General features: G+C 36.4%; 2 protein-coding genes across 3 annotated transcripts in view; one reads left to right on the plus strand and one right to left on the minus strand.

Annotated features, from left to right (window-relative positions):
- Positions 1-1,498: 1,498 nt before the first annotated feature.
- On the minus strand, positions 1,499-11,740 carry Tapdelta (Translocon-associated protein delta). The gene is made up of 7 exons (XM_067113528.1): positions 11,664-11,740; positions 11,342-11,503; positions 7,410-7,528; positions 6,356-6,430; positions 4,753-4,842; positions 4,479-4,544; positions 1,499-1,816 (listed from the first exon to the last, which is right to left on the minus strand). Exons 2-7 carry the CDS (start codon positions 11,391-11,393, stop codon positions 1,712-1,714), a joined length of 507 nt encoding a protein of 168 aa, XP_066969629.1. The 5' UTR covers positions 11,394-11,503; positions 11,664-11,740; the 3' UTR covers positions 1,499-1,711.
- Positions 11,741-21,597: 9,857 nt separating this feature from the next.
- Positions 21,598-23,762, plus strand: part of LOC136844397 (hypoxia-inducible factor 1-alpha inhibitor-like) — a 76,786-nt gene continuing 74,621 nt past the window's right edge. The window contains exon 1 of one of the 2 annotated variants that reach the window (XM_067113529.1): positions 21,598-21,788. In XM_067113529.1, coding sequence (XP_066969630.1) covers positions 21,651-21,788 — 138 coding nt within the window. In that variant the 5' untranslated portion in view covers positions 21,598-21,650. Of the gene's footprint in view, positions 21,789-21,852; positions 21,987-23,762 lie in introns of those variants that run through there. The other variant, XM_067113530.1, reaches the window with a different exon arrangement.

A 23,762-nucleotide genomic window follows, 5' to 3' on the forward strand; every position in this document is an offset into this window, starting at 1 on the left:
GGTCACCAAGGGTGAGAGATGACCTAGGACCACCTACCAAACCCAAACTGGTTGTTCCTGCTTGGACAGGAGCTCTGCTACAACTTCTCTGAAGTTGATCACAGGAGTACATTGAGAAAGCACTCACTGCTGCTGAATCTGTGATCATCCCCAGGTCTGACTTGAACCATTTGACCATGATCCCAAGCACTTGGCCAAAGGTAAGATGGTAATAACTGTCCTGTAGTACTACACTAACAAGGATGCCAGGACTATGACCATGCAAGTGTTCAAATGAGCAAATGCCTCTCAAATGTTCCCAAGGTGAACGTGGATAAACACCTGAGGAAATGTTGCCAGCCCAAAGCACAACTTGAACCAAAGCAGTCCTGTCACAGACAGAGCAGAGGTACTTCCAAGAGATATAAAAGGTAGATCATCCCTTTTTAACGGCTGCCCTGGGTCACAACCGAAGGTATATACAGTACTCCTAGTGACTCCAGTGCTTATCAGCTCTGATCAAACCCAAAACTAGGTGGGAAGCTTGACCGTGTTATTAACTATAATTCTGCAGGCAAGTAGGCATTTAGCCTAGTGTTAAATAATTCTATAGGTGAGGAGGCATTTAGCCCAATGTTACCTGCTAGTGTGTGCTAAGAGTGGTCAAAATTGAATCCAACATCACACGGAGCATTATTCAAAATTTAATCCCAACAACGTAATGAGCAAGTAAGGCAAGAACACAGCTGAATTGGCTATAGCAGAACTGCCCAATAGCACTGACACTTGCACACTACAAGAGAGTTAGTTTGAGAAATATGCTCTACTCCTGCCTTATGATCATTGGTTGTCAAGATCAACCTTGGCAATAGCTTGGGAGCTAATATAATACAACTCTGCTTACTTTGAAATTTCAGTTACCAGAGTTTGATGGATGAGAAATGTTTACCTTCCTCTTAGTTTTATGCTTGTGTTCACCTGTGTAAACTCCAGCCCAGAGAGTTAAGGTTCTGCCTTTGGCTAAATTATTGTCAAGTAGTCCTAATTACCTCTGTGTATTGAGAATGAGAAGATGAAGCAGGTAATAAGGAAAATGATAGGTATCTAGGAATATTGAATGGATGCTGCCAAAAGCCACTTTCATTGCCAATATATTTTGTGTAGTAGGGATGGCTGTGGGGTAGTAAACAAATGTTGCATGACATTGCAGCAGGTACAAAATGCTCTTTGCATAATCCCTATCCCCCACTGCAATATTGCTCTATTCCATTTACATTGCATCCATTTTATTTGGTCTCTTTTTGTTTGATGTCAGACTACTTTACCTCAAACTTACACCAGTTTTCACCTCAAGAAAAAGTCTTCAGCTGAAGCCTCATCGAACTAAAAATATGATTTGGTAAAGAGGCTGCATTTTTGTTAAGCTTCAGTGTTAAGATTCAACTTCAATACAGTCCAGATTAATACAAGTTCCTAAAGCACTTGACTGGATTTCTGGATTTCTAAGGTATTAATGAAATTTTAATGAGAAATCTACAACTTTTAATTAAACAGGTCTGAGTCACAGTCATTACATAATTTATGAACAATATAAACAACTTCATCATGCTGCTTCATTCATACTGTACTAAAGTGTATATCAAAATATCTTTTACTTTGAGAATTCCAAGCACATACCTATCATCAAGCACTCTCCACTGCACCTTCACAAAATTAAAACTACAACAAAAATTTAAGCCATGAGCTTGTTCTTCTGTGTCAAGGCATAGTAGTAAATGAAAATAGCAGCAAGAATGGCCATAGTCTCAGACTGAACCCAAGGACCTCTGTATGCACCCTGAAATGAAACAAATATTACAATAACCTCTAAAAATACCAATACATTATCAAGATCAGAGGTTTTACAACCCCCCCCCCAAAAAAAAACCTCATGCCTAGAAAATAAATGGTGACAATTTACGACACATACTGTATTATATAAACAACCTGATGCAATTATGTTAACACATCATAAATTTTTAAGATAATCTGTATTTTTCCTATTATACTGTACAATCCTAAACTTTTACATGGATATAACTTTGTTGAAAACTGTCGCAGTTGTTGAAGCTTGTTAACTACCAGCAGGAGATTAAAGGGATGTGGATATACCCACTCATTTGATAGTCATGTCTTTCCTCATCAACAGACAAATACAGGGTTGGTTACAGACTGAATTTTGATAAAAGACATCGGGTTTGTTCACCTATGGAAATGCAAATAATTTTAAAATTTGCAGTTCCTTCAGATTACAAATCTTTTGTTGTTTACTTGGAGACTCGATCCTCATGGAGGAGGTATTGTCGAGATATCATGACTAGTGTTGATCTCCCACCCAGAAATGGTTTCTCCTGGTCATGTATGTGAACCAAGGGCAGATGTCTCCCGTAACCACCTGTACATCCTGACGTGTGATGTCAAGATAACATGGAACTGTGTCAAGAGTATAGCCCATTTGTAACCTTCATCCAGGAAATTAAACTGGGTTTCCAATGTAAGAAGGGGAAGACTAGCTCAGAAGGTAGCATATTGTGGAATCCTAGATAAGTTTGCTTTAGGAACAGGAAGGTCTCACAAGAGGGTTGGAAGGAATCATATCCACTGGTTATCAAAGGTCAGAAATTATTGGTTACTTCTTATATCTGGCCCTACCATCAAGAATACACCTGCTAACTACTGGGCAGTAGATAAAAGTAAAATCCAAGACATGAGCCACATTTATCAGGTTTTATACCCAAGGAACATCACCCAAGTCTTTGGATTCTTGTAAGTAAAGGCTGTCTGCCATGCCAAACACCTTCCCTTGGTACCTGTGATACATGGATTTCATCATAAACCACAAGGAGAGAACAATTCCATTGACACTGAACCCTCACCTGTCATAGTCATTCTCATCAGAAAACTAGCACACCAAATTGATGACTGAAATCAAAACTAGAGTCCAAGGACAAAAAAATATCTCATCTTGGTCCTCATCAACAGTCTCAAAGGGATGAAATCAAACAGGACTCATATCTCATCAGGGACTAATGGGTTTTGAGCTTCTACACGATCTCAGGAATGAATGAGAACATGAGGGATCTCCATCACTCCAAGTGCCACGCCAACTATGAGATCATGCAATAATCTGCCTACTCCCTTCACTGATGATAAAGCTAGCAAGGACAGCCTTAAGCATTCTGTCTCTGTACACTTCCTCAGAGAAATAGAGAGGACACGCGGCATAACCCACTCTGGAGCCTGAGTTTGCTGGGCAGGCAAGACTATTCGAAGCTCCTGAAGTGTTCTGACCTCTAAGCCATAACACCTAGGAAATGACTGAGCTTAGCCTTTACTGGTGAAACAGAGAGGAGCTCCTCTCAGTGAAGGTAGAATACAAACTGATCTGCTAAACAGTAGCTTTAACTGGAGAGATAACCCCCTTAACACCAACCACAGAGGACAGCCCACTATCCCTAGCAGACATCTGCTGTGGATCTCCCAGTGGTACTCTGCCATAAAGCAAAAACTGAGGCAGGAGCAGGTCCCTACGTATCCTCCTCATTGAGCTATGGGTGAATGTACAGACACAGTTTCAGTGGAAGCAGTAGTAGTCAAGGCAAGCATTGGGGAAGAGGAGATGAGAATACAAAGTCTCAAATTCAAACCAGAAAAGCTTTACATGAAAACTTCAACAAAGCCATAATTCAAGTCTCCTAGAACACCTGTGCAGCAAGGTGGCCAAAGAAAAGTGGCACTGTTTATGTTTAAATGGGTTAATCGCCCATCCCTCACTTATCTGCCATCAGTTGACTACCTTGTTACCTGTTACTGAGCTTAAACATCTGGACAAACTTTTGCTAAAGGTATATCCAATAAAAGACTAAAAAATAGAACAGAGTATAGAATTTAGGCCAAAAGCCAAGCACTGGGACCTATGAGATCATCAAGTGCTGATATGGAAACTGACAGTGTAAAGGTCTGAAAGATGAAACCCCGAGACGTTCAGTAGGAGAATAGGTACCAGCTCCTGGGCTGGGGAGTTAAAACAGTGGGCCTAGCGACACACTGGCCATGTGTTATAGACATTGGGGCCTGTCCCCCACTGGCTGTCGGCCTAAGAAACAAGATCAGCGCCTGCCCTATGACCCTACAGAAGCCCAGTACTTTTTTAACTAATTTTTTTAATTAATAAAAGGAAAACCTCCCAGTTGCACTATGAGACAATTGTTGGAGAGGGTGGAAAGTAAGATGGAAGAAAGTGTATGAACGGAGGTACAGTAAAAGGAATGAAAGTGGCTGCAGCTAGGGGCTGAAGGGACACTGCAAACAACCTTAAGTAATGCCTACTGATGGCACTACACCCCCTACGGGGTATGAAAGACTAAAGGTTTGTATTCTAATAGGAACAAAGGCAGTATTTTTATATACCAAAGAATATTTCTTATACATAATAAAAACAAAAGGCCAAATAAACTTACTGGATGATAGAGGTTAATAACAGCAATTGGCTGCACTGCAGCAGTATCTTCATTGCCACGCTGGGCCTAAGGTGGAAAAAATAAAGTCATAAAAAAAAAAAAATCATGTACCTTTGACAAGCACATACTTCTTACATATTTTTGAATATACTAAAATATTTCCATTTAAAGCTTGTAAAAATGTTTTGGAAATAGACAAGGAAAATTAGTTATCTTGAAATTCTTTCTTGCATTTACTGCCCTAAATAGTGTAGGCCTAATATCCCATACTTACTTTTCTCAATGCAGCATATCCAGCTTCATCATAAAGCTTGATGGGTCGTTGTCCAGATCCGGCAGTTGCAACATCTTCGACCCAGCTCACCTACGAAAAACATGAAGGTCAATTTGAAAGTCCTAAACAAAAAAAAAAGATTCAAATGAGGGTTAACCATGACCACTTAAAAGTCATAAATACAATACAGTACTGTGTAAAACATGCTTTCAAGCTACTCTAGAAAAAAATTGTGCAGTATTGTACAAAAAATCTACTTATATTTACCCCTTATGCAGGGAATACTCTGAAGTATTCATAGAACATGCTGAGTATTCTATAACAAATTTGTGATAAAAGCATTAACTATTTTAGAGATTCCAATGACATCGAGCAAATTTCACCCTCTGACATTCCTATGACCTACAGAAACAAATTACCACATTTCAATGATGGGTAGCAATGTGATGATGTTTGGAAAGTGTTGAAAGATAGTTTGACTATAATGCACGTAGATGCTGTTCACTGAGAATTAACACCTCGGTCCAAAATACAATCATGCAAGTTTTTTGCTATTTTTCCTTACAACTTTCTACATGCAACAAGTGACAAATTGCAATTACACACACACACATGTATGTGTGTGTGTAATATAAATATATATTATATATTATATATATTATATATATATATATATATATATATATATATATATATATATATATATATATATATATGTGTGTGTGTGTGTGTAAATACAATTACACACACACACTACTATATATATATATATATATATATATATATATATATATAATTGTAATTTCACACACCATATATATATATAATATATATATATATATATATATATATATATATATATATATATATATATATATATATATATATATATATATATATATATATATATATATATATATATATACTGTATATGGAAAGGATATGTTATTTTCACTAGACGAAAAGAATTTCAAAATGTTCATGGTTAAAAATCTTCACTTACAAAAAGACTGGAAATTTTCTGCTCTCTGCCATCTACAATGCATCTTTTTGACAACATAATTTATTCTTTTGTATTTTTAAATCTACCAAATTAAATTACTGTGTACAATTATTTGGTTTCAAAATAATATTAAAACCAGCAATTTGTCCTGAAAAACATTTATACGAAGCAAAAACAAATTACATTTGAGCTCACAAGTGATAACCCAGGATGGAGTGTATATTAGACCGAGATGAAAGCTTGAGAAGTCCCAAAAATCTCAAGGACTTAAAATGAATTAAATTTTTTGGCAGTGGTAGACTGATTGTTAATACATTAATTTCAAAATGTATTAACATAAAAACAAAATATAAAATTTTTACATTTACATCAATACAACAAACACTGACACTTGTTTATGACTACTGATTCATATTGTACTGTCCTTCAAAAATACTCTCTCTTCATATAAGAAGTAATTTGATGACAACCAAAAAAATCTTTTCATTTTAATTTTGTCTTACAAAGGAGAAATAGTACATCTGTAGGAAAGCTAAAATTATTCAAAATAACATGACGTGATAACTATAACAACAAAACAAATCACATCAGAACACTTACTTGATACTTAACACCATCAACTGATCGAGCAACACCCACAATCCCATCAAAAGTTTCTGCATACAGTGACACATCCTGAAAAATTTGGGAACATCATACAATGCAAAACAAAATGGACAATGTTCAAGTAATATATTTTTTGAGTTATACTAATAAGCATTCCATCTCAAACTGTATCTATCTCAGTAGTTAACTTAATACCTGCTAACCATAAAGTAATCTATCTGGCTCTGAATTCCAGCTCTCTCATATGTTTCTAAATGACAATCTACCTTCACAATCCAGGTGTTCACAGTCTAATTTGAAACTCCGTGCCATTTCCTGTACAGTACATTCAAGAAACTGCTCCCTAGTACTGTACACTAAGATTAGCCAGAATTTGTCGAACAGTCCACTCACACAACCTGGGTAGTTTTGTACATCAGTTATTTAAGCTAGATTATGTCACTGGTGTCAAGTAATCTCACTGTGCAGGATAATGACCTCTAGCATAGCAAACAATTGTTATCCTATGATTTTTTAAGTGTGATTTTTGAGAACTGAATGGGTTTATAGCTGTGAATATTGATTGAATGATTTTTTTACCTACAAAAATAAGCCCAATATAAGGGGACATACTGGCAGCCTCCAAGGTATAGCTTTAGTATGGCCTTCTGTTGGCAACTTTCCTGAAGAGCAGCACACCAGCAGGCGAGCTTATTTACTCACCCAATACCAAAATTTCTACCCTTTTACATTTCAATTATACAATTTATGATTAATGAGCGAAAAACAGATTTCACATCCCTTCTCCGCCAGAGTGGTCAAGTATGTTAGTGCTTCCACAATCTGTACCCTGGATATCTTTTCATGAATGAGATCCTCCATATTTTGTACTTTGGGAGTTCCTCATTCAAGTACCTGTTGTAAACTATTAATTTTTTTTTTTTTACCCCAAAACATTAATGTTTTCACATCATTGTTTCTTCCATCTTATTTCTTTATACATAGTCACAAGCAGATATACAAAATATAAAAATCTCATCTTTTATGCTTAATAACAGAAAAGCTTTACCTTTGCACCATTTGAACAGGATAAGCTAAAATCTGCAATGTAGGCTATCTTTGTGACAAGGGTTGCATCCTCAGAGGTAAATCCAACGGCATCAACTTGTGCACCTTCACATGTTTCTCCTGAAAATAAAAAATTAAATAAAATTTCAGAAATACACTTCTATCAAGGGCTTACAAACTAGCAACAGCACCAATAATAATTTTATACACCTGGCAAGATAAAGGGCTAGTTACTTAACTGAGAAATATGACCTGCTTGTACAAGTATTCTATTTGAAGTAGTTATTAGCAAGTATAAAGAAAACATCTAAAATGACAATCTACACCCAAATAAGATCATCATCAATATACATTTGCAAATACACATGAACGCCTGGGTCTGACTCGCCTAGTCATTCTCGACTACAGTATTCATTTAAGTAACACACATGCATGGCCCCATATCCTCCTCATTAGCTTTCTAAATTTTTGTGCCTATGCAATGGGGGGAGGGGTTCCTTGTAGCTTGCTTTTCACTCGGAAGTTGATTTTAGGTATGTGAAAAATGTGCACCAGGTGATGGTGGTTTTATGTAAGTCGAACCCTTACATGCTGAGCAGAATAAGCTCTTCCTTGTATGGTTACTGCCAAAACAGTGTTCTTCCATATTCCTTTTCCAAAAAATTTTTAATATAAATCTACCATTTATGAACCATTTGCACAAAAATACGTACACTGTAAAGTTATACACAAAAACACCTGCTGAACTGACTTCTTGGAATAATTTGCATTAACTATCATACGTTCAGATGCAAACTGTCAGCTCTGTGGGTGTTTCTTTTACGGCATTTCTCACTACATTCTATATATCTCCCTCTTATGTTGTCATCACCTAATGTGTCCTTGATCAGTGGAACAGCTGTCTGTTCTAGCAAATGGGTTTGCATCTCCATTTTTTTGTCTTAGTGTTTATGGACAGTGATGCATTTTCATCCCTCTGATAGTTATAGTTTCTCATACTGGTTAACGTCTTTACCAACATTAATGAGGACAAATATTAATGAGGTAAAAAACTACCCCATACAACACTTTTCAAAACTGATCAATAGTTAATACTCCCGAAAAAGTAACTTCCCACAGTAGTATAATTATTGGAATTCACAGTTTTACCAAGGCTACTAAGAAGCCTGCTGAAATGTACTTTTTTTACTGAAAGACAAACCACTAGCAGCATGCAACAATAACCTACCAAGTAAAAACAAGCAAGCAGGTTTACCCTTTTTCCTGTTACTGATCAAGGCTGTCCCATATTCCTGAGTGTTTACCCTCCCACTGCTGGGCATGTGCAGCATCCTACATTGGCCTGTTTCACCCAGGCTTTTTCATGTATATTTTTGCATTGCTACTGGCACTCAACTAACCTCAAATAACCTGGTTTCCCATTGCACATCATTTTACAATATTAAAGGGGTAAGCTATGGGTAGGGAAGACAAACCAGCATCTAAGTTTGATTAATCTAAATGGTGACTGATCATTAATGCAGAATTTTTTCTCTATGGAATGTGAAAAGCAAGATGTCACAAACTTCCTAAATGTAATTAATTTTCATATATTTTCCAAGAACCTTTTCAAGACCATTGATGAAATGTGGCCAAACCCTAGGACAAGGAAGACACAGCACGCTGCGTTAGCTAAGTTAAGATGCATGCCTTTACGATGCAGCTCCCTAGGTTAGGTTTTGAACGACAATGGGGTGCTCTATGATGGTGTATTGAGTGGTAACCTTTGGGGAGGGTGTTTAATTTCAAAAGCTTTTGGGAACTTTCAAATTGATTTCCAGTAAGTATATAGTACTTTAAAGAATATGCACCTTAAGTTAGGTTAAATTAGGATGTATATCTGTAATCACTCCCAAACTTCTCTTTTTGATATCTTTTTGTGATATTTACCAATTACAGAAATAAAACACATTATCCACACGATTCTCTTGAATTCACCATTTTTTTTGTATATGTATGTGATCATTTTCATTTTTATCAGCCCAAAAACAAAGGTTTTCCCTTTCCATAATTATTAGTATAGGAGCAAAGGAAAATAATGAGTAGCCAAGTTGTTTGCCCAAACCTTAATGATCATAATCACAACACACTTTATATGCAACAAGAAATTCCAGTTTTTAAAATGTAATTTGCATTTTCCCTAATCATACAAACCAGAACCTTTTAGTAAGATTATTCCTCGGCACAGGCTGGAATTTGTCACTGAAACTTGGTATAGGTGGTTAACTAGTAAGAAGGATTGTGAACTTGGTAGAAAGCTCTTTACCTGCCATTATTTATCATTATTTCGTTCAGCACAAAGGGCTAAGCAAGGTGGTTATGGTGGGATACTGATACAAAGGGTCTGGCTTGTGAACCTTGGATAAATATAAATTACTTTATGATTGTGATTTGTTCCTACAGGAACTAATACTCACTCCTTAGGAGGAAGGGTGTCTCTTAACTGACTGACAATTAAGTACCCCTTTGCAATATCATGTTCCCAGTCCTGACAGTAAGAAAGGGGAGTGCTGACTTACACCCTTCACCTTATACAACTGTGCCAGAAATATTGGAGATCCTAGAGGGTATGGCTGGAACACGGTCAAGTTCAACTTTTGTACCACAACCACTACCATGACTGGTGTTTAGTACCAGCCCCATGAAAATGAATATTGAAACAACAAATGGTAAATATCTTATGAGTGATTTTTGTGCTAGGCTTATCTAAAAGACTCAAGTGCACAGAATAAAAACTACAATATCATGTCATGTTATTAAAATAAATGATACCCTGGAACAGTACTGGAACACGACTATAAAACACTGGTAAAATTGCCGACTAATACCGTGGTTCGATTCCTGCCGGTTGCCAACCAGAATACTCACTGCCCTTTGTTTATAATTATACAGTATTTACTTTTATGTTTTTACATCCATCCCCAAAGGGCTGGTACTGAATACGGCAGTTTTACCACAACATACGGCCTTGCCTATGCCTATCCTGTTTGGTTTGTGCCTTTCACAAGTTATTACCATTTCTATTTAGACGTGCTACCATTTAGCCCTTGTGTGTAATACTCAAGAATGGGCGCATACACTTCATTCTGCTTTATATGAAGATTCGCTGCGGGGGTAATTCTAAGCCATACTTCCGCGGTGAGCTAGACTATGGCAATTGATGTTTTCCTATGTTAATTTACTTGCTTTACAAGAATTTAAAGTAATATTTTGTCTGCTGGCTGTAACTGGCCATTGAAGACTGCACAATACCGACAGGGCTTAGATCTACCCCTCCGTGTAGTCTTCAAAGGTCAATTACAGTTCAGTTACAGCCGGCCGACAAAATATTTCAAATTCTTGTAAATCAAGTAATATAGGAAAACGTCAATTGCCACTGTCTAGCTCACCGCGGAACTACGGCTTAGAATTACCGCTAAGGGGATCACGGGAAGATGGAGGACGCCTGGCCAGGTCAAGACAATACCCTATAGTTAAGGTTAGGTTAGGTTATATTCTTGTTGAAATATGCCTGATTTGCTTTTCAAGTGGTCGCAACCCGCAGAAATAGCATGCACAACTCTTCTGTAGTTTTACTCTAAAATACCGAAAGATCCTCCAAGTACCTGTAGGGTACACTAGCATTATAACGGAGACTACGATACATCACATTGGGATGCGCTAGAGATTCACCAGTCTTGTTAATGCATAGGATATAAAAAAGAAAAGAGGGAGAGGGAATGATTACCGGCTTTATATGTCAAAACAGGTACCATTTGTCGTTAACCTAATCTTCCCTAGATAACATTAGGCTACTGATGCTACAATGTTCCCGTGGGGTTTTCCTAGCGCAGAGCACAAAGATTAATCAACCGGTATTTACATATACAACAAAACAGTGCATTTATAGCTTACCAGAAGCTACAGCCACAAGGCAGGCCAACAACAACGCCAATACAGACTTCATTTTCACCGTAGCTCCCGTCGGTAGATATCTCGACTGGATAGCTTCTGCTATGAAAGTGACAGATTTGACGGCGAGAGGTGCTCCTTTCAAATCAAATACATACTTTAACACTGTAAAGACAAATATATATCCAGATTCTGTTGTTTCTATGAACAAAGAAAAATACGTAAAATATTTATAAATAAACTAAAATAGATAAAGACTTGTAAATAAAATTCTCTTGAAATATATTAAATATCTACATGCATTGTTGGAACATTGTATACGTACACGTGTAAGCTTCAACTTGCCACAAATGCCAGCGAGCCTTACTCCACGACGGAACGATGGAAACTCGTTGCCTCACTACCAACTGAAAATGTATAGCGGTCACATAAACAAACAACATTCTAGAACTTATGCTACCAATAACAAAGAAAATCTTTGACTGTAACTGGTTCACACACATTATATAATATATATATATATATATATATATTGTATGTATATGTATGTACACACACACACACACACACACATATATATATATATATATATATATATATATATATATATATATATATATATATATATATATATATACTTACTCCAACAACAAATTCCAAGTGTATAAAGTTATTTCCACAGAGGACCTCGATAGTAGTTTTCAAGAGGAGGTAACAATAGTACAGATTGGTAAGGAGTTATAAAAAATACTTATAAACAAAATTATAAAAAAAATGCTTGCCTGGAGAGGGGGAGGAGAAGAAATGGGAGAGGGGTCCTGTACTGGAGCATGTTATGTATGGACAGACTAGCAATACTCAAAGCCTAACAGCATAAATAGGATATCGGATGTTTCAATCAACCCTCAGTTGCAGGGAAATATTGCTGGGAAAAGAATCATAGTAGAAAAAGCTCTCATAACGTCTTCCAAGACGACCATGGAAGGAAACATTGGAAACAACTATGAGCATTCTACACGTGTCACCTAGTTTATGGGTCGGGGAGAAAGCTGAATAAGTTTATGAAGTCGCGGAGAAAGCTGACTAACATCGTGGAAATGGAAAGAACTGACAGAGTTACTGAGCACCCTGAAGGAGAAAGGATGTAGCTACGAAGGTCACAAGGAGGCGGCACCCGCTTGACTAGACCTATTACTCAAGTCACCGGCCAGGGACCCAGGATTGTTTATATTTACGTTTGACTTGCTTATGTTTTTCACACTTGGATCCTTGAAGATGGAAGTAGACGCGCCTCTGAAAGCTTGAAAATAAAGAATCTCCTCTTTGGAACTTTCCGTTATATTAAGGTCATAAATACATACATACACACACATACACACACACACACACACACACACACACATATATATATATATATATATATATATATATATATATATATATATATATATATATATATATATAATTACAAATTTTTTCCCTGTCCCACGCTACTGAAGGTGCTCTGTGGAATGCGCAAATTCGTGTGTAGGCAGTCGAAGAGTCATAGGTGTACTCTATATTAGTTACCAAATATACGCTCAGAAAACAAGAAATCTTGCGTTTTCTCCCGAAAGGCTTGATACTTTTAGCCTTCCTGATATCAAGTGGGAGTAAACTGTGCAATCCTGGGGCTGAAAATTTGAAGGGTTTAAAACCATTCCGAGTGCATTTATGCCCAGATGACTCGAAACTACCGGTAGCTAGTCTAGTATCGACTCCATTCGTTGGCGGTGTTATGCACAGCAAATCTTTCAAATATTTTTAACATCCAGTCTTGATAGTCTGATGAGCCATATCACATATGTTAAACATTATCCCAGCTTTCACAAACAGCCAGTGCAACTCAAACAATACCCGGATAATCCTAGCCCTTGCGCTGTATTAAGTATATTTTGCAGCTGAAGTTGTATCTTAGGTAGTTAAATAATACAGTTGCAATCGTCCAATCTATTAGCGACAAAACTTTGCAGGATAATTCCTTCAAGCAAACTCCGTTGAATGCCACTGACCACAAACTTTATCATCTCCAGGTTTCTGGATATCGAGGCCAAGAGATCTTATAGTATACAGAGAGTGACGATGAGAAAACTGTAGGCAGTATCACTGGAAGGAAGACTGTGTGTCACGCACATTAGTCTCTAATGTATGTGTGAAAATAGCAACGTGCATACTGAAAATGGTCTAGACATGCCATAGAAGAGGAATGTTAAAAGGCAAAAAGTTTAAATGCAAATCTGGAAATAAAAATAAATGTAATATAGAGAGCTACAAGGTTACCCTAACTAGGAAAATGGGCTGGGAATCTGTTGGCGTGATAAACTTATGGAGAAAGACTAAGAACTTTATAAAATGATGCTTATGTAAAATGCTCTGATTGTGAATGACAGAATTATATAAACTGTGTAGATTCATATAATATCTTTTCCACTAAAGAGGAAAATAGGAAAAATTAATCAAATTAAAAACCTGAAAAGTGCTTAAACAGTATTATTTAACAATTAAACTAAGAGACCGCACAACAGTCTAACCACATCATCGTTGATTAAGATTTCCCAGCTACAGTCATGGTACCATAAAGCACACAGGTTAGGCAACTCCAAGTTCCTATTATTGTGCTGGTAATCTAGCCTACTTATAATACTGTGAAGATACTTAATAGACTCCTCATCCCTTAGATCCATGAAGATGCCTCTAGAGAACATACATAACTTTTACACTTAGCACGTGCTTTACGTTGACACACATCAAGCGTTTACGCTTTCGATTCAGTTGAGAGGAACTGTTAGTGACAACTCTTGTTTGTGTCTATTGCAAGATTCATTTAACTTTAGTTTCCAAAGCACATTTAAAAAATAAATAAAACTATGGAACAAGTTGTAAGTGACATAGGGATAGCATTCGAGAGTCCCGTAATGTCGTGAAAACTTGCATTGATTTATTTGCTGCCAATTTCATATATCAAGTATGCGTACCTTGCACTGCTGCATACTCGAAGCATATGTGTAAATTTTAACAAGAAATTGACATATCTGGACACTCATTAAGAACTGCACCATAGAATATCCAGTAGAATTCATTGTCGATTGATATATTAAGAACAACACCTCCTGCCTCTACCATTGTTCACTGATACAGAAAATTTATTTACAAATGTTCTAGTACGAGAGACAGTCATTATCGCCTCTGACGTAAGCTGCTAAGACATCTTTGAGGACACCCATCAGTGCTTGCAGCATATACTCAAGAGGTGTTCCTTTCCAGTCTCATGAAAGCGACCTTCTCTAGAGGATTGATGGTGCTGCTATGGACTCCCCTGTTGGTATCCTGTATATTAACAAGTCTAAGGTCGAAGTTGAAAGAGGACCTTTGATGCCTACGCTAAATAGACCAGATTTTTAAAGTGATTTACATTTTTCCTTGGTACACAGACCAAAGTCTTGTATTTAGGAGTTTCTCAGTACGAGCTGGAAACGGTCGTCGAACCTTGGTAACAAGGAGGTAGACGGATGAGTTGTGAAGCCCATCTCTCCTCGCTCACCTATACCATAAGCCAGCACATTTTTCTTCCGGGTGGTTGAGGTGGGAATATGATAATAGGCTTTGTTATTTTTTTCGCATGGAAAATACACATTACTTAAAAAATTTTACATGTTTTCCTACACAAATACAAACTCCCTCCTTAGGGAGAAGGATAGTCTCAACTATCGGCAAAATGAACATCCACCCAGATCATGAGCAGGGGACCAGTGACTTCTGTAACCTCCTATACATTCTGGAATAGGGATACAAGACTGATAGGGACCCGAGCCAGAGCGAGATGTATCTGAACTCTTACGCTGTGAAAACTTTTGAGAACCAAGTTCTGCCTCATAGACAAGTTGGAAGTCAGCTTATATCCGGGCCAATTATAAGGCCTTGTACTCTGTTGTTTTCCTCTGCTTGTGGTTATATATATATATATATATATATATATATATATATATATATATATATATATATATATATATATATATATATATATATATATATGTGTGTGTGTGTGTGTGTGTGTGTGTGTGTGTGTGTGTGTTTGTGTCTGTATTGATGTATGTAGAGTATATGTGTGTATCTTGAGCCATTTTTCCCCAGTAGCTGTGGCCTACGTTGGCTCACAAGAAAACAAGAAAGGAAAGAGGCTTAAGATTAACAGACCATGCTATAAAAGAGAGGAAAGGGCGAGGTTAAGTTAGATAAAATGGCTAAAGTCGACAATTGTTGGTTGTGTAAAGTCACCTACAGAGCCGTCTGCGAAGTCTCCACTGAACGCGTCATTCGCTAAGTCTCCGCTGAGCAAGTTTTCTGTGGTGACGTCACATTTTCTTTGCCTATACAATTGGTCACGCCTAACGTGCCAGGTCACACCAATTCAATCATTTAAACTATGTATATATTTGTTCACCTGTTGTCAATTGTGTATCTTGTATTTCTTCGTTCACAGGCATCAAGATTATATCCATATTTGGGTTCTGTCTGTTTTTATATTGTAAAGTGTACTCGCTCGCTTTATTTTGTTGTTAATTATTATCGACCTCAGGTCACTCACGATCTCATTGTCTTTCGCGGCACGGCGCCAGTCTGCCGCTATATAAACTGCTTGGATCTTGAATAAAGTCCTACCTGTGCCTACTACTCAATTCTTCTTTTTTTCCATCTGTTGGCCTCTCCCACTAGCCAACACTCACTGCTATCGTAGGCTACTTTTATCCTCATCTGATGGGTACCTTAGGGTTCAAAGAGGTTGCAACCTTGCCTGTTAAATCTTTTCATTTCAAAATTCACCCCCACCAAAATCACTTTCATGTATCATAAAGTTTTCATTAACCTACCCATCTCACAGACTCATCATCAACATAGAGTTACGGGCTGCTCTAGAAGCAAGAGCCCGTGCTGGCACAAGGCCAGCTAAATCTAAAACAACAACAACATGAATAAAGTAGCAGTTCTCTTTTACCGGAAGTTGTAAAGATCCGCAACCCCAGAGTACCCATGTAAAGATTGGCTATCCTCAGAATGAACTTGTTAACATCAGCCACCCCCAGTACTGAACACGGCGAAGGGACATTCCATTTGGCCGACAACAAACAGATGCACCGCCAGTATCAGAATGAGCTTGTTAACATCAGCCACCCCAAATATTAGCTTGTTAAGATAAACAACCCTCAGGTACTCTGGGGTTGCTGTTCTTTACAACGTCCCTTTTACCTGCTCGTATTTTTGCACCTCTTACAGTTGATTTCATGACGGGGATAAATAGTCACTGACAATTTTCACCTTACGGCAACAGTAGGAGGCATACAATGCAAGGAGTGTGGGCAATTATCAGAATTTTCACAATATTTGTACAGCTGTTTTTATGGTGTCAATGGCCTTTTTAACTGATTATATGTTCATATAATTTGCGCTACCATCCTAGCATAACATACTACAAAAATTCTTCTAGTGTGTACCAGTTATTTTGAAAATGTCTGATAGACGAAACCAGTCAAGTCCACAACATTCATGTTTTAAATTTTTCTTGTGGTAATTTGTATTCAAACGTCACACACAAACACACACACACACACACACACACACACACACATATATATATATATATATATATATATATATATATATATATATATATATATATTTATATATATAAGTTATAGCAGAGTTCACAATCTAAAAAAGATTCGCTATTACTCGACAACAGTGTAAGAATTAAGTATTTCTTAACCAAGATTAATTTACAAAACTTTAATTTATCAAGAAAGCAACCTAATTAAGTAATTTAGCATGAAAACAATTTAATTAAGTAAGATTCAACCCATTAACTCTCACTCAAGTTTTAAATGTAAAAACCTGAACATCCGCAATTAGCCCAAGTGTTCAATACAACATTAATAAATGGGAGTCAGTACAGGTATTCACTGAAATCTCAATAATAAGTATGCACTGAAGTTAACACCAACTAAACTCTAAGTAATCACCGACACAAAACTTTGGGTAAATATTGTGAAATCATAAACATTTCAACGTGTGTGAGTAATATGAAAACACAAACACATAAGAATGAGATATGCAAAAAATGGAAAAATATACCAACAGCAATTTCACTAAGACAAAATATGATTAAAGATTATATCAGTCTTTCAAAAGATTACCTTCACTTTTGAAAAAAAGCTAAACTCACGTCTTTCTAAAACTTCCTCAAAGACAACACTGCCAAGTCACAATTATTTCCACTTAGTAAAAAATAGTTAGCAGCAAGACACATTAGAACTCACTGTAAGAGATATTATCCACCTCGTCAAAATAATAATTCTCTATCACAATAACAGTACAAAACATGTCAAGTAAGAATCTTACCTTCTTCAACAGAAAATAGCAAAACACAATTTCACAATGCTTGCATAATATAAATACCTTATATCACTCTTATAAAATGTATACACTTCGTGGGTGAATTTGACAAAGCTTATGTTTTTGTGGAAGGAGGATAACCAACTTTATATACCCTTAGACACGATACCGAACCAGAGAGAGAGAGAGAGAGAGAGAGAGCTCTGATTTCCCCTTGTGTATATCTGGTGGGTCCTAAAGGGTTACTAACTAGTCCCTTCAGTCTTTGAATAAGGATTTCTCCTTCCACCTCTCAGTATACATGATACATAAAGTATACATACATTATACATACAAGTATACATGCACGGTATACATACAGTATACAAAAGCTCAGAAGAAAACATGCCAGGGCTCTTATCTGTATGATTGACATCATCCACCCACTCAAAACACCTGGGTAAATAGAAATAAATTTGCCAACGATCTGGGTCGGCGGTCAACATGTCAACTTCATCTCTCTCACTTCCCCATTTTTTTTACTCAGATTATGGAAAACATAATAGGCATAGAAAAATAATATAAATATGGAATAAACATACACGATAATGATGTAATAAGAATTTTGGCTGATAACTGTCACTTCGTCACAAGGGACCCTTGCCTTTTTGCCTTCCCCAAACACTTGTGTCAATAAGATATGGCTAAGTGATAAGAATCCTAACTTTTCTCTCTACTCGGCATGTTACGAATTCGATTTCATAACACTCAGTATTCATTTTAATATACTTCACAATATATTAAACAAATGAAAAAAAATATATTAAAACATATTTCAGAATCACATGATACACAGTTTATCTGTAAGAAATAAATACATCTCAAAATCATAGACATCAAATCAAAACATACACATAATCTCATATTATAATAATATATATACCTTATATATATTAGACAAGTCAACTAAAATTGTCCGCTACCTGAGTTACCGGTTGGGGGTAGTGTTGCTTTGCAATACAAATGACTTGGTTTTGACTGCAGTTATGCAATTGTGTGTGAAAGTTGCGACAAACTTCTGGAAAAGTTAAAAGAATTGAAAAAATGAAGGAAGGGAGAAGAGTTTTAGGAAAAAACACAATGATACAGTAGGTGCTTGACATGGATTTTTTTATGTACAATAAACAGCTCTTAAAGGCATTAGAAAAAAGTACTTTCAAGTATTTAATGTAAAATCTATTGTCCAATGTTCTTTGTTGATAAATGTCAATTTTCATGTGAAAATGTTCATTCCTGTGTTAATTACTCAGGTATCAAAAGTCCCCTGCACTTTTATCGCAGATTTCTCAAAACCAGTTTTTTTCGTCTTCTTCTTCTTAGAAATATGAGTGCACTTAAACCCTTATAACTTTTTTTGCTTTATGTTGGATTTCTAAAAATTCAAAAAGCACTAGAATCTACATATAATTTAGAAGCATGTACATAGGGCTCTTTCTAGTACTTATACATTTATTATTTTTTAATATTTTATATATATATATATATATATATATATATATATATATATATATACATATATATATATATATATATATATATATATATATATATATATATATATATATATATATATATATATATATATACATATATTTAAAATTAAATTATAACTCCGTTAATATTGTTCACATGAATAAAATTCGATGAATAATGAAGATAATGGAAAATACTGTAAACTGAGGCAGAAAAATTATTTATATATATATATATATATATATATATATATATATATATATATATATATATATATATATATATGTGTGTGTGTGTGTGTGTGTGTGTGTGTGTGTGTGTATTTCAAAGATTTTATTAAGACTTGAAAATTCTAATAAAAATCTATAAGACTCTTAATAATTTAAAAACGGTTTAACCAATTTGTGTGAAATTTTTCATATAAATATCTTTAATTACTCTTAACACATGCAAAAAATTTGAAACAAATTGAATGATAAATAATGGAAGTCAGTGTTAGGTGACACCTCCCCCGTTAAGGCAGACAACATCTAGGACAGCTTATTTTGTTTCCATGAAACCAGTGCAGTGCATAGGAAATTCAACCTCCCACTAACCTATGAAACGAGAATTAAACCCATAGTTGCTTACAGAATTAGGTTCTGCAAAAATCATGATTTGTAAATATGAATATACTTTTGGCCAAAAATTTTCTCTACGTACTTAGAAATTTCGGCAGCGTTTCAGCTGAGCTTCGATAACTCGATCATTGTCAGAGGTCCTAGGACCAAAATCAAAAGGGAGATCGCCTCTTTCAGGAAAGATCCCAGCAGGATGCCCAAAGTTCCCAGTCACCCCTGACAAGATCCCCAAGGTTCCATCGATGCAACCTACTCGAAACATGACCGGCTTAGGACAATGAGCAATTTGTGTCACTGAGTTCATGTCATCACCGGCCACCTTGCAGCCCACTGGTTCAGTAAAATGGTAGAAATGTTACCCGTGGTTCTTTGTTTTTGTTCGTCGTCTTCAATTTCACAGGCAACAAAAAACTTTCAAAATAATTGCAAAAACTAGTGGAAGAAGGTGCATCATTAAAATATCGATTTAATTACTGTGCCATGTACCTCTATCTAGCACCATTTCTCTTGCTTCGTGATTGTTAGCTTGTGTTGTCACGAGAAGGTTGACAGTAATTGTGAGCAAGAGTAAGGTTATGAGTTTAAATGGAAACCAGCAAGATGGAGCAAGGGACAGTGGGAGAATGGAAGAGAGGTTTATTCAGCTGGTTATTTAGGAGTAAATATAATGGATGATAGTAGGCTGTGAAGAGGATAGTAAGAAAACAGGTGAAGCGAAGAAGGTAGTAAAGTCTGTACATATGCGAGTGGGAAGAGACTTAGTTTCTTTGAAAGCCACTGTGGGAATGTATGAAGAAATTGTCGAACCAACCTCTCCCCTTTATGGAATTGAAATATAATTATAGATGTCAAATCAGAATGAATGAAAGAAGGTCGAAGCTGTGTAGAATAATTATTCATGTAAAGTATGCACTGTATTTAGAACAAAGTGCAAGATAGGCCTATATGTAGATAAGATGAAGTGGCAAAAAGCTCAGCTTAGGTGAAGGGACAGATAGACGGATTTGTAGATATTAAAAATTCAGGCCATAATATCCATGAAGCGCGAGAGTGCATGCGGGAAATTCGGGAAAAGAAGTAATTGGTGCAGAGTGTGTAAGGGATTCAATGTGTGCCGGTTAGTCTTCTCTGTGGATACATGACGGGCTATAGTTTTGGAAGATTTTTGGACGGGTGTTACTCTGCGACCAGCAGCTAAAGCAAGAATGTGTCAGTGACCATTGTCTTGTATTTTCCGTGGAGCCACCACATATCAGGTGGAACAGCTAATATATATATATATATATATATATATATATATATATATATATATATATATATATAGATAGATAGATAAATAGATATTCATACTACTCATGTTAGACTTCAATAACCAACACGAGTAGTATGAATACATATACAGTACAGTATATATGTGTATATATATATATATATATATATATATATATATATATATATATATATATATATATATATATATATATATATATATATATATATATATATGTATGTATATATATACAGTATATATTATATATAGGCTATTGTATATAGCGTAAGTATGTATATATAAATATATATTTTTATATATATATTTATGTGTGCGTTTATGTATGTACTGTATGTACACCGTATATATTTTTTTACACCAATTCGGGAACAACCCCTCCCCCCAACCCTCCTTCAGCGAACCCCCTTCAGCTCAATCGCAAGACGGTATCAGACAGCGGGCAGCTTGTGCCTTGTAGCTCAAAATGTCAACACAGTCAACAATGAATGGTGATACTGCCGAGTCCGTTTACCCTCACATGCCAAAGTACTTTTTCCCAACGCAACAGATTCCTAAGTTATCATGTAATGATCCACTGGCCGACGAACTCATATCACAAGAGGTCAGTTGATTTATAGAGTTTTTTTCACCTCGGCATTTCCTCATACATGCTCGGACTCTTCGCCACCCCAGAGGCCATAGGGAACGTTACAATGTCCGTTTGTTTGTGTTTTGGTTGGTGGGCAAGGCCTCTGGCCCACTTTATTTGCCCGACAATTGAATAAGTGACATGTTACTTTGTGTCATGCTCCGTTATTTGGTATGGATGAAGAGTTGAATGACCTGTCATATGTTCCATAACCTAGGTGTAGGGTTTTTTACCCAAGGGATATTACTCGACTACAGATAACTGTATCGGGATTCGATACAGTATTAAGGCCATATGAAAAATCTTAGTAATTACTAAGAAATATATGCAATCATGTGGCTAATTTTATAAAGTAAAAAAATACGACAAAGGGAAACAGTTTTACAGAACAGTGCCAAATTATTTCAAGGTATTGATTTCAAGATAACTGATATGCCTAGCCTGGAGAATATTTGGCAATATTCTTATTATATTTTACTCTCTTAAAATAATTTACTTGTGCCTAGACCTGTTTTTATGTGGAAATATGTTGCCCACATGTAGTAGGCCTAAGGCCAGTTTGTTAATGTGATCAGAGCAGCTATAAACTAGTCTAGGCTAGGCCCCAAAGCCCAGAGTGAATGTTAGGCAAGTCCTGTAGTCTCCAGTAGTGTTCCTTTGATTAATGGATGACTCATTTATTGTAATGGCCCACCATTATGCTTTCATTCCTGCCAAACTTCAAAGTTCAGCTTCAGGAATTGTTGAATACCTACCAATAATTTTTGCTTTTCCAATGGAAAATAGGCACCTCCTTTTACATATGAGTATTCCTTGCCACAGGTTGGAAGTGGCTGTTGAAATATGTTAACAAGGTTGTTAGTTTAGGTAGGCAGGTGAGGTGGGGGGAAACCCCAGTCACCTTCCATAAGCCTGCAATTTTTTTTGTGGCTCTGGTAGTTACAATGTCTTGCTGCTCTTTGACTAACCATCACATTGTGAATTCTTTCATCTATTTTTATTGTATGTTAAGTGTAGGCCTATGTATTTTCTGCTCTACTGGCTTTTAATAAGAATGTAAACAATGAAAGGTTTAAGGAAAAAAGCAGGTTTTTAGCCATTGTATTTCCCTAGCATTAGTGTAACCAGTTTGGCAATTCTACAGATGTTGGCCAGTTTCATCAAAGGGAATCACTCCACCTTTGATACTGCTGAAGTTTCTCTCTCTCTCTCTCTCTCTCTCTCTCTCTCTCTCTCTCTCTCTCTCTCTCTCTCTCTCTCTCTGGGCATGTATGACCTAGGGGCACATACTAAGCTCTTCACAGGTGAGGCAGTGGGGCTTGCATTTGATACATATAATTGAATTTACAGTACATCTGATACATAGTACATTTGATACATAGTATTGAATTTACATCTATACATTTCCCAAAGCATCAGAATTGTTGTCTTCCTGACTACTTTTTCTTGTATTTCCTTCCTAGAGAAATATAAACCGTCACATATTATATAGGAATATCCTCTGTGCGAACTGGAATGGACACTGAACTAGGTAACAAGGCCAGTAACTTGTAGTTATGGGGGATGAGTAGGGGAATATGCCTCACTCACTACTAGCCACTTTTTCTTTGGCTATTGTCAAGATTGGATGTCTTGTTGTGCACTCTCTTCCCTGTTTGTGCTGTTATCTTTTTCTGTACAACTATTTTTTCTGAATTTGTTTTTTCCTATTGAGTATGGACAAAAAACATGAGTAATGCCAAATACTATTGATTATGCAGGAGGAAAGAAGGCACCCACTTCTTCCCTTGCAGGGGGCATGTTGACTGGGCTTTACCTCAGTGGGAGAAGTTTGGTAGGAAGATCAGGAAGGACAAGAGGCATTTGCTGGCCTCACTGGTGGTGGCGGGGGGAATACTTCTATGGTGACTCCACCAGATCCTCTCCTCCATTTCTATGGCACTTCTG

This window comes from Macrobrachium rosenbergii, chromosome 12 (genome assembly GCF_040412425.1).
Source record: "Macrobrachium rosenbergii isolate ZJJX-2024 chromosome 12, ASM4041242v1, whole genome shotgun sequence".
Classification (NCBI taxonomy): Eukaryota; Metazoa; Arthropoda; class Malacostraca; order Decapoda; family Palaemonidae; genus Macrobrachium; species Macrobrachium rosenbergii.